Source organism: Podarcis gaigeae, assembly GCF_964106915.1.
Source record: "Podarcis gaigeae genome assembly, chromosome: 3".
In the NCBI taxonomy this organism is placed as follows: domain Eukaryota; kingdom Metazoa; phylum Chordata; class Lepidosauria; order Squamata; family Lacertidae; genus Podarcis; species Podarcis gaigeae.
In genome coordinates this window covers 14,926,880-14,939,235 of record NC_139680.1, presented here as the reverse complement: position 1 = coordinate 14,939,235, position 12,356 = coordinate 14,926,880, and the positions used below count along the sequence as shown (strand labels likewise).

The following is a 12,356-nucleotide window of genomic DNA, read 5'->3' as shown; positions in this document are numbered from 1 at the left end:
CAGAATCGAGGAAAAATAGTTGCATTAAACATAGGGTCTGGTCAGCTCCCCTGTGGTCAGCTTTTCATTCTGTGATAGTATAGATCTTTCAGTATAGGCGTTTTCTTTTGTTTTTTCCTAGAATGCCATAGCATTAAGAATAATGAATACCCACACTTCCCTTTTCTTTCCCTGTTCTCTGCAGCAGCAAATGAGGTATAATAAAGTGGATCGCATCCATGAAGCTATGTGCATCTTTGCACTAGTTTTGTGTGTTTTTTAAAGGCCTCTTCTCTCCACTCCCTCTTTTGCTCCTTTTCTATTTGGAAAACAACAACATCCAAGCAACAACAGAATATGAATATTAATTTTCTAGCTTCTTGCCCCTTAGACTTTCAATTATTGTTCTGTTACAATTGCTTAATTGGTAGTCCATGGGGAGAGGAAAAAAACCACCCTAAGATTCTGTAACTAATTATAGAATTGAGGGCATTCTCCGTGTGATTTTAAATTAAAATGCTGAGCTTCTGAGGTCTAAGCAAAGACAAAGCGAGCTATTTAATTGCATGTAATAATTTTCATCTAAGAATGGAGTTTTGTGCCACCGTGCTTGTGGCTTGGAAATAATTGTGATGTTCCTCCTCAAAACACTTCACTATATAGAGAGAGAATTGGTTTTTAGTAGCTAAGGGCTTCAAGTATTCCTAACAAAAGACAAAAAAAAATACTCATACTAGAGAATTCCAGTTCTGCTTGATCCAAGAGGCTTTTTGCAGGTGCTCAACATATAAGGAAAGGTGCATTTCTGATTGGCACGACTCTATACATGCCTTGCTGCATATGTAGCCCTTTGATGTTCAGTTATGAAACATTTGTTTTTATGTAAACCACTTAAAGATTTAAACTATATTGCTCGGCATGGATTGATAGAGTGAATGAAGGCTTCAAGGGCTTTTTAATAGATTACAGAAATGAATAGCTTTTTAAGTAAATGCCTAATACTTAAAGGAGATGGGTTTGGAGTGGAATGAGATGATGAAAACTGAAGGTAGACCTTTCAATTGTATAGAAGAGGATTTTGTCATGCATGCATAATGAAAAATTCCCCTGCAGAAATCCCCTCTCTGAGCCAATTATTAAGATTCAGGAGCTATGTCCTCCTGTATATAGTCCCCTGGAATGATGGGGACTATCAGCTCTCACCCCATGTCCCTCACATTCAGAGGAAGCTGGTCCATGAGGGCACTGCTCACCAACCTGTGTGCCCTTAGCTGGTCCCCACTTGCCTGCCTTCTTTCTTACAACCCGTCAAGGGGTGAGTCTGTCTGTCATTGGCTGTGACTGTTGGTCTCCTTGCTTACTGATCTACCTCCTCCTCCTTCAGCGATCACTCGTAGCCGAGTAAGATTGTCTTCCATGAACACAGTCGTAGCGGTGTGTCCATAAATGACTATGGAGGCCAATTCTGGATCCACACATCCTTCTACAGGGTGGCCATAGGTTTCTGGGCAGGAGGTGATCACGGTGAGGATTTGCCAAACGTGCCTTCCCCTTAGCTCATTTCTCCCATTTGTCCTAAGATCATGCTTCTTCAAAGTCCATGATGCCTTTAAAGGTAAAGGGACTCCTGACCATTAGGTCCAGTCGTGGCTGACTCTGGGGTTGCGGCTCTCATCTCGCTTTATTGACCAAGGGAGCTGGCGTACGGGTCATGTGGCCAGCATGACTAAGCAGCTTCTGGCGAACCAGAGCAGCGCATGGAAACGCCGTTTACCTTCCCACCGGAATGGTACCTATTTATCTACTTGCACTTTGATGTGCTTTTGAACTGCTAGGTTGGCAGGAGCAGGGACCGAGCAATGGGAGCTCAACCTGTCACAGGGATTCGAACCGCCGACCTTCTGATTGGCAAGTCCTAGGCTCTGTGGTAGAAGCTATTCTCCAACTCGCGCTTGCCCCAGAGGGCGCTAGCCACCACAGCTGATACCCACAGGGTCACAATTTCTAACCTAATAAAAGTCAACAAATGGGATTAGGTGCACTTTGTTTTCTTTAATAATTTTGTTTCTTTAAATGCCCATGGCAACTGGGTTGCAAAGCCACTGGTCAGAGAGAACTTCATAACCACAGATGATGATGGATTCAGGGTGACCAGTCAGTTCCCTCTGACCTATATACATATATGTATATTGTTGTGAAGCTTAAGAATGGGGCATCTTGAAACTAGGACTAAGAAAAGATATCCCCCCCCCAAAAAAAGTGATTCCATTTACAAACAATGGATTTAGATGCTGGGTTTGGGGACTGTTAATCTGGTGGTTAAAGGTAAAGGGACCCCTGACCGTTAGGTCCAGTTGTGGATGACTCTGGGGTTGTGGTGCTCATCTCACTTTACTGGCCAAGGGAGCTGGCATACAGCTTCTGGGGCATGCAGCCAGCACGACTAAGCTGCTTCTGGCAAACCAGAGCAGCACATGGAAACACCATTTACCTTCCTGCTGGAGTGGTACCTATTTATCTACTTGCACTTTGATGTGCTTTCAAACTGCTAGGTTGGCAGGAGCAGGGACCAAGCAACGAAAGCTCACCCTGTTGCAGGGATTTGAACCACTGACCTTCTGATTGGCAAGCCCTAGGCTCTGTGGTTTAACCCACAGTGCCACCCATGTGACAAATATTCCTCCTCTCTCTGTTTCCTTTAACTGCTCCTGTCAAAGGTCTGCAACCGCTTGTGATGATGCCCAAAAGTGTTTAGGCAAAAATAAAAATAAATTAAGAGGCAGGGGGAATAGTGCTGATGCTAGCACCATATAGTCATACCCCAAATCTATCCATTCTGGCTTGTGACAGTTGAAAGGGACACGGGTGGCACTGTGGTCTAAACCACTGAGCCTGTTGGCCTTGCCGATCAGAAGGTTGAAGGTTTGAATCCTTATGACAGGCTGAGCTCCCATTGCTCTGTCCCAGCTCCTGCCAACCTAGCAGTTTGAAAGCATATCAGTGGGTACTGCTGTGACGGAAAGGTAAACGGTGTTTCTGTGCGCTCTGGTTTCCATCACAGTGTCCCATTGTGCCAGAAGCAGTTTAATCATGCTGGCCACATGACCCAGAAAGCTGTCTGTGGAGAAATGCCAGCTTCCTGGGCCTGAAAGCGAGATGAGTGCCGCAACCCCGTAGTCACCTTTGACTGGACTTAAGCGTCCAGGGGTCCTTTACCCTTCTTTTTTTTACCTATTATGACAGTTGCCTCCTGTGTGTCTTGATTGCTGCATGTGTCTACACAATAAGTGCAGTACTTTGCATGAAGCGCAGGTCATGGACGGGAAATGGTGTGAAAATATTAAATCTGCAAGTGTCCAATCCGCTTTCAGTATTGAACTTTGCAGTGCGGAGATCCAAGGTTATAGGAAATGCTAATATCTTCTTGGTTGAGTTGCAAGTTGTCAGTATGCATGAAGTGTGGGAAACTTTAGGATAAGCAATTTCTTTAATAACAGCATTAGGCTGTCATTCAGAGCCGCAGTGGGAATGCGAAAGCCTTCACTGAATTATTGGGATGTCAGCAGCACACTGTTTTGATGGAAAGGAGGGGAACAGGCCACCCAATTCAATGCACGCCTCAGTGTTTAATGTGAAGGGCATTTTTAGACCTTATGGGCAACTGATAAAGTGATTTGTGTAACAAACTCTGGCATTAGCAGCAGCACTGCTGTGCCCATTTCTGTTTCATCACTGTCAATGTTGATGGGAGCATCAGTGCAACTCACATATGTGAAAGTATCATATTTGCTGAATGCCTTCAGAATTGCTCTAATTGCCTTCCTTGCACCTCTAATGGACACAGATGAAGCACTTGGTCTTAGGTGTGGAGGGCAGACAGAAACAGGAAAGCTTGTGCTTAGATTGCATGTTTTTTATTTTTTTTTAAGTGAACAGTACTGGCTTTCTAACTACTGTGCACTAAATTGTTTCGATTTCCAGGAAGATGGTTGTAACAGTAATACAAGAGTCCACACAATCACTAGGTTGTGTCATGTGAATTTCAGAAATTCCTCTTTTCCTTATGGAGGAGTAAGTCAATGTCATTCATCTGCCCTCCCACAGAAGAGTGGTTGAACCAACTGAACATGTGCGATGAAGTCACAGAAAGTGAGGTAATTGTGACATCTTCTTGCTCTTTTTTCTTGCTTGATTATTAATTTGAACTATGAGTACTTGTTATCTATGTGGCTTGAGTGCTTAGTATGTGTATCACAGCAGGGGAGAGAGTAATTTGTAGTAGGTTGGCAAGGATATTTGACTTCAAACTGCTTAACAATAGCAGCAATCCAATACCCCCGGAAGTGTAGGTGGGTTCCCACAAGGCAAGACACAGTGATAACAGAAAGAACCTTTATGGAACTAACAGAACTGGACAACAGGGGCAAAGCAACTGCTTATATACATTTCTGAAAGCCTGGGCCACTCCCACTCCCAACGTGATTGGTTGTCTAAATTTCCAAGCTGCAAATCACAACTCAGAGTTCAAGGGCCAGTGGGCAGAGGCTCAAATCCTGAAATGTTCTGTGATTGGATATCATGTATCAAATCAGAACACAGGGGCTCAGAATCCTTAGTCCAAGCACAAGCAAACACAGACTACTGAATACATAACACCCCCTCCACATTAAATTATATTGCTGAAATAAAAAAGATTTGGTGGTATCTGGGTGTGGCCTTTTGCACAGAAGGACATTGTGTTCCAAGAATTCTGGTACTCATAACAAACTCCTAGGCTCAGAATTTTTTTAATTCTAAGTGCAACCGCTGGCTACAGTACATACCTGGGCTTCTAGTAAGAACAAAGTAGACGTTGTAAGTCTAATGCCTGCCCATTCCCATTCTGTAGTAATTCAAATACCTATATTTGCACTTGACCTTTCCAGATCCAGTTTTCTGAGTGCATGTTCTGGAAGTTGGGCAATAGGGGCATTACAGGATTCCTTTTGGTGTACCGACCTCCCCGCTGCACCAAGGATTCCCTGTCCGAGCTGCTTCAGGTCGTGGCGGATGTTCTCCTGGAGACACCTCGCTTGGTTGTCCTAGGGGATTTTAACATCCATGCCGACACGACCTTACAAGGGGCCGCTCGGGACTTCGTGGAAAGCATGGCCTCCATGGGGCTGTCCCTGAATAAGTTGGGCCCAACTCATAGTCATGGACATGCCTTAGACCTGGTATTCACCTCTAGTGACGTGGGTGATCTGACACTAAGTAAAAGTGAAACCAAAGAAGTGCCATGGTCAGATCACTTCCTGGTGCAACTGGACTTCTCCGCGACCCTTCCCCTCTGCAGGGAGGTGGGACCAATTCGGATGGTCCGCCCCCACCACTTAATGGATCCAAATGGTTTCCAGAGAGTGGTAGGGGATGCTTTATCCCATGTTGATGGCCTTTCAGCTGATTTCCTGGTGGCCCGCTGGAATGCGGAGTTAACCAGGGCTATTGACTGCCTGGCTCCGAAACGCCCTCTCCGATTGCATGGAGCCCGGACAGCCCCGTGGTTTTCTTCGGAGCTGAGGGCAATGAAACAATCGCTGAGACGGCTAGAGCGTCTGTGGCAGAAAACTCACTCCGAATCTGACCGGACACAGGTTAGAGCTCAACGTCGAGCCTACCAAGTGGCGATAGCGACGGCGAAGAAGACTTTCTTCACCGCCTCTATTGCATCTGCAGAAAATAGTAGCAGGAGACTCTTTCAGGTGGTCCGCAATTTAACGGAACCACCTTTACCACCGGGGCCTTGTAAAGACCCCAAGATCTCCTGCAACGATTTTGCGAAGTTTTTTGCAGATAAAATCGCTCATATTCGGAAGGAGCTAGACACCACCGTGGGAGCAGGGCTGGGGCGGGAGAGTGCTAGAGCCCTGTCTGGTCAAGTTGCATGCAATCAATTTCAATCCGTTACCCCCGAGGATGTGGACAGGCTGCTTGGACGCGTGAAACCAACCACCTGTCTCCTTGATCCTTGCCCATCCTGGCTAATAAAAGCAAGCCGGGAAGGGCTGGGCGATGGGCTCTGCGGGGTGGCGAATGCTTCCCTCTGTGAGGGAACATTCCCAGATCCGCTGAAAGAGGCGGTCGTTAAACTGCTTCTTAAAAAACCATCTTTAGACCCGGCCAGTATGGCCAACTATCGCCCAGTCTCAAATCTTCCATTCTTGGGCAAGGTGATTGAGCGTGTGGTTGCTGAACAACTACAGGCACGCCTGGAGGATGCGGACCATTTGGATCCCTTCCAATTGGGGTTCAGGCCTCATCATGGGACTGAAACTGCCTTGGTCGCACTGGTTGATGATCTCCGGCGTGCTAGGGACAAAGGTGAGAGTTGTTTCCTAGTTCTGCTGGATCTCTCAGCGGCCTTTGATACAATCGACCATAACATCCTTCTGGACTGTCTTGAGGGGTTGGGAGCTGGGGGCACTGTTATACAGTGGTTTCGCTCCTTCCTCCTGGGCCGTGTTCAGAAAGTGGTGGGGGGGATGAGTGTTCAGACCCTTGGGCCCTCACTTGTGGGGTACCTCAGGGTTCCGTCCTCTCCCCCATGCTTTTTAACATCTATATGAAGCCGCTGGGAGAAATCATCAGGGGGTTTGGACTGGGTGTCCATCAATATGCAGATGATACCCAGCTCTACCTCTCTTTCAAATCAGAACCAGTGAAGGCGGTGAAGGTCCTGTGTGAGTGCCTGGAGGCGGTTGGAGGATGGATGGCGGCTAATGGATTGAAGCTGAATCCTGACAAGACAGAAGTACTGTTTTGGGGGGACAGGGGGCGGGCTGGTGTGGAGTACTCCCTGGTCCTGAATAGGGTAACTGTGCCCCTGAAGGACCAGGTGCGTAGCCTGGGAGTCATTTTGGACTCACAGCTGTCCATGGAGGCGCAGGTCAATTCTGTATCCAGGGCAGCTGTTTACCAACTCCACCTGGTACGCAGGCTGAGACCCTACCTGCCCGCGGACTGTCTCGCCAGAGTGGTGCAGGCTCTAGTTATCTCCCGCTTGGACTTCTGCAATGCGCTCTACGTGGGGCTACCTTTGAAGGTGACTCGGAAACTACAGCTAATCCAGAATGCGGCAGCTAGACTGGTGACTGGGGGTGGCCGCCGAGACCACATAACACCGGTCTTGAAAGACCTACATTGGCTCCCAGTACGTTTCCGAGCACAATTCAAAGTGTTGGTGTTGACCTTTAAAGCCCTAAACGGCCTTGGCCCAGTATACCTGAAGGAGCGTCTCCACCCCCATCGTTCTGCCCGGACGCTGAGGTCCAGCGCCGAGGGCCTTCTGGCGGTTCCCTCATTGCGAGAAGCAAAGCTACAGGGAACCAGGCAGAGGGTCTTTTCGGTAGTGGCGCCCGCCCTGTGGAACGCCCTCCCATCAGATGTCAAAACGATAAACAACTACCTGACATTTAGAAGACATCTTAAGGCAGCCCTGTTCAGGGAAGTTTTTAATGTATGATATTTTAGTGTTTTCTGGTTTCTATGGAAGCCGCCCAGAGTGGCTGGGGAAACCCAGCCAGATGGGCGGGGTACAAATAAATTATTATTATTATTATTATTATTATTATTATTATCCACCTTGGAGAAGATTCTTGGACAGCAAATATGGAGGGAAATGGTAGACTTAGATCTAGGTTCCACAAGGCATCAAAAAACAATCCTAAGAAGTACAGCCGCTGACTAATCAATCAATGTGAAGGAATAGATGAAGTCAAGGTAAATGAAGTCATGTACAGTGGTACCTCGCAAGACGAATGCCTTGTAAGACGAAAAACTCGCAAGACGAAAGAGTTTTTCGTTTTTTGAGTTGCTTCGCAAGACAAATTTCCCTATGGGCTTGCTTCACAACACGAAAACGTCTTGCAAGTTTGTTTCCTTTTTCTTAAAACCATTAATACCCAGGGTGCATTGCTTGAAGAGATGCAGTTGCAACTTGACTTCAAGGAGCAACGCATAGCACGCAGTGTGGTAGCCTTTTTTGAGGTTTTTGAGGACTTTGCTGATTTTTGAAGCTTTTCCAAAACTTCTTTTGCAGCCATTTGGTAAGTTTTAAAACTTTTTGGGGGATTTTTGGATTTTCAGTTGGGGTGTTTTCTAGGAGGTTTGGTGCTTTTGAATTTTTTGGATGTGAAGCACTGATTTTTTTATTTTTTGGGGGGGGGTTTGCGAAGGTAGGAGCTGTGCTGCCATGGGGCCCAAGAAGACTGCTGCTGCAGAGGCCGGCGAGAGGAAGAAGGAGAAGGTTACACTGGAAATGAAGAAGGAGATCATCCGGAAGCACGACGGTGGAATGCGTGTGACAGACCTCGCCAGGGAGTACGGGAGGACTCCATCGACCATCGGGACCATCCTGAAGATGAGGGAGAAGATCCTTGCGACTGATGTAGCCAAGGGAGTCACCAGGATCGTGAAGAACCGCCCAGCGGTTCTGGAGGAGGTGGAGAAGTTGCTGCTCATCTGGTTAGAAGAGAAGCAGCGTGCAGGGGACACAGTGACTGAGGCCGTCATTTGTGAGAAGGCCAAGGCCTTGCACGCAGACCTCGTCCGGCAACAGCCAGGAACCTCAGGAGAGCCAGATGTCTTCAAGGCAAGCAGAGGCTGGTTTGACCGGTTCAAGACGAGATCTGTAATCCACAGCATGGTCAGGCATGGAGAGGCTGCCAGTTCTGATGTTCCTGCGGCTGAAGACTTTGCAGCGGAGTTCCTGGAGGTTGTGACGACGGAGGTCTACATTCCACAGCGGCTGTCCTCCAAAGAACTGAGGGACATTTGCCAGAAGTGGAAAGATGTGCAGGCTTTTGCACAGCGGCACCACCCTGACAAGGACCTGACACGTGACCTTGCGAACACTTTTGATACGAGGGTCGTGTCGTCTTTCAGGGAGGTGCTGAAAAGGCGGATGAAGCAGCAGACCATGGACAGGTTCTTCAGCAAAGAAGCAAAGAGTGGAAGAGGAACCTTCTTCGAGTTGTCCCCCAGAGTCTTAGAAAATGTATGTACAGTACTGTACACTTTGGTGATTTTTAAACTTTTTTTGACCATAGGAACGCATTAATTGATCTTCAATGCATTCCTATGGGAATCCGTGCTTCGCAAGACGAAAAATTCGCAAGATGAAAAAACTCGCAGAACGAATTAATTTCGTCTTGCGAGGTACCACTGTATTTTTATAAGATATAACTATGAAAGGATTTTCAAACTTTTACAGAGAATAAGCCTATGGTCTCCAGACTATACAGGAATTTCAAAACAATCTGATGTGACTTCACAGCACCGGGCATCACGCCAATGTATTCTAAAATATGTAGCTGTGCTGACTATAGATGCATCTTTCCAAGGCTGATTAATTTCTGCACAACTCGCAACATCCCTCTCTCCTCCATCCAGACCATCAAGAGGCATTGTTAAGAGTTAAATGACACAGTGCTGCCAGGCAAAAGCACTTGGGGGGGGGGGGGGCAAACAGCAGTTGTTGAGGCGTATGACCTATCTTGAGGGTGTGTGTGTGTGTTTAAAAACAAAGAAAACAGCAATATACAAAAGTTAATTTCAAATACCAAGGATTTTTCAAAAGTAAAAACTGAAATAGAGAGAGAGAGAGAGAGAGAGAGAGAGAAGGCTTCTGATTGTCCATCTTTCAGTTTTAAAGCCTTCTGCTAAACCCTTGTTCTATAGTAGCATCCAGCTCTTCTACTTTTCATAAACCAACCTTTCCTCAATCTTCAAATCGAGATTTTACAAGCTCATTTCCTTCATAGCGCAACAAGTCTATAAGGGGTTTCCAGTCATTAATAAATGTCAACAATGATTTTTCTCTAATTAAACACGTCCACTTTGCCGTCTCAGACAAATCCATTAATCTCAATAACTATTCTTCCATAATTGGTAATAATAAGTCCTTCCTTCTTTGAGCATATAGCAATCTTGCCACAGTGATCATATACTGAAATTATTTTCCTTACTCTCTTTCTGGTTGTATACAGGTAAAACTCGAAAAATTAGAATACAGTGGAAAAGTTCATTTATTTCAATAATTCAACTTCAAAGGAGAAACTAATATATGAGATAGACTCATGGCATGCAAAGCGAGATATGTCAAGCCTTTATTTGTTATAATTGTGATTATTATGGCGTATTATGGCATATGTATCCACCAAATATGATAAAGTACCACTTCTTGACACTTGACACTTGCGACAAACATTGGAAACATTTTTATACACTCTAAGTAACTTTTGATACCAATAACTTACACACCAATGATACATTGCTTTGTAAAAATTCTCTTTTAAACACAGGATTTATTTTAACCCTTTTGTCCATATATGTTACCACTGTTCCATCTGTACATTATAACCATATATATATATTTGCCCATTCCTGGGGGGAGAGGTTCATATTTAGACCCTGAGCATCAGGTCCCTTACCCTGATTTAGCAACACTCTAGCTTTGCAATATCAGTTTGTTTGAATACAATTGACCCAATCAAGGCGAAGTCTAAATAAACATATTTTATTTCTATCAGATAGGGATGAAATAATTTAAAACCTTCACACACACACACACCAGTAGATCTTTGACTGGTGGCCAATAGAAAGTACAATACAGTTGTACCTTGGAAGTTGAATGGAATCCGTTCCGGCAGTCCATTCGACTTCCAAAACGTTCGAAAACCAAAGCGCAGCTTCTGATTGGCTGCAGGAAGCCACAGAAGCCCTGACGGACATTCGGCTTCCAAAAATAGTTCGCAAAGAGTCACTTCCAGGTTTGCGGCGTTTGGGAGCCAAAACGTTCGGGAACTAAGCTGTTTTACTTCCAAGGAATGAGTGTAATAACCAATCTTATGTGGCTTCACAATATTGCACTGCAGACACTACATCGCATTAAAATATGTTGCAAATTATTTAGCTGTGCTGCCTTAATATATCTTTCAAATGCTAACTGCACCACAGGAACAACATATAAAAGGTATGACTGCCCCAAACCTGGAAATCCAGAAGATGAATACTGTTTACAACAGATGTATTTCAGAAAACATGACAGATGCTTTTCAGGATCACTTAGATCTTGTATCTATTGATTGGTCAGGGATTACATCCTCTAGATTTGGTTTTCCATTAATTTTGAACCATTTGAAGGCTGCTCTTTGATCATTATTTCGCTGGAGACATGTACATGATCAGTGAGTTACAAGTTCAATCGGTGCTACTCTGTTCAGTGGCGGTACTTTGTCAGGCGCAAAAGGCTTATCTCCAAATTGGAAGAGCCAAATGTTGTTTCATACATCCTGCTCCAGTTTTTTTTAATTGCTTTTATAAGAAATGTCAATAGCTTGCAAAGGGGAGGTGAGCTGCATTATGTGACAGGCTTGGGTAAAGCTTACTCTTGGCTTCTGCACTGTGAAAATAGAGGCATTTCATATAGTGTAGGGGCACAAAAGTTGTTGAGCTCCCCCCCCCCCCCGAAATATACCCGGAGTCGAGCTTGGATTTCATGTTCTTTATTCAGCTCATAGTAGTGAGGAATGAAAATTCCTCCAAAATATCTGCTTTATATACATTATTTACACAATGGGCCCCATGTGATTGGCTAATTCCGGGATTCACCTGTAGGCCAATCAGGTTGCGGATTCACTTCCACCTGGAGCTGGATTGGATGGCTCCTGCGAACCAATCATGCTGCTGCATTGTTCTAGGACCAATTAGACTGCTGCATTCTGTTGTTTTTTTAATAAATATTTATTAAAATTTTTAAATATAAGTGCAAAGATAATAAACAGTATAACATGTATCATAACATAGTTTCATAACTTCTTTGGACTCCCTCGCGTCTCCCGCTCCCACTTGCATCATTATAAACTTTTGCCAGCAATTTATCCTCTTGTTTACAGTCTTACTTCCCGTTCATTTGAATATAATCTAATGATTCTCCAAAAGGTTTATATTTTCCTCAATCTCACTTATCATCCTAATTCATCTAATTTAGTGGTGCCAATTATTTATGATCTAGCATCCTTCTTAACATTCAACCAAATTACAATATTTTTGTAAGTAAATCTTGAATTTCTTCCAATCTTCTTCAACCCTCTCTTCTCCCAGGTCCAGACTGCTGCATTCTGAATCCTATTGTTCTAGGACCAATCAGACTGCTGCATTTTGGATCCTATTTTTCTAGGACCAATCAGACTGCTGCATTTGGATCCTATTCAACTCAGTATATAACACCCCCCCCCCCAAGTTATTGAGCTTCTTTCTTTCTTTATTTCTTGGGGAAGGCACAAAGTTGCTCCTCTTCTTTTTTTGCAAAATCTCAATTTTTGGGGAAGTTTTAAACC

General features: G+C 44.8%; 1 protein-coding gene across 1 annotated transcript; it reads left to right on the top strand.

Annotated features, from left to right (window-relative positions):
* Nucleotides 1–8,107: 8,107 nt before the first annotated feature.
* On the top strand, nucleotides 8,108–9,189 carry LOC310841244 (putative CENPB DNA-binding domain-containing protein 1). Its single transcript, XM_083731807.1, has 2 exons — nucleotides 8,108–8,731; nucleotides 8,762–9,189. The coding sequence occupies exons 1-2, from the start codon at nucleotides 8,210–8,212 to the stop codon at nucleotides 9,074–9,076; spliced, it is 837 nt and encodes a 278-aa protein (XP_083587933.1). The 5' UTR covers nucleotides 8,108–8,209; the 3' UTR covers nucleotides 9,077–9,189.
* Nucleotides 9,190–12,356: the final 3,167 nt, after the last annotated feature.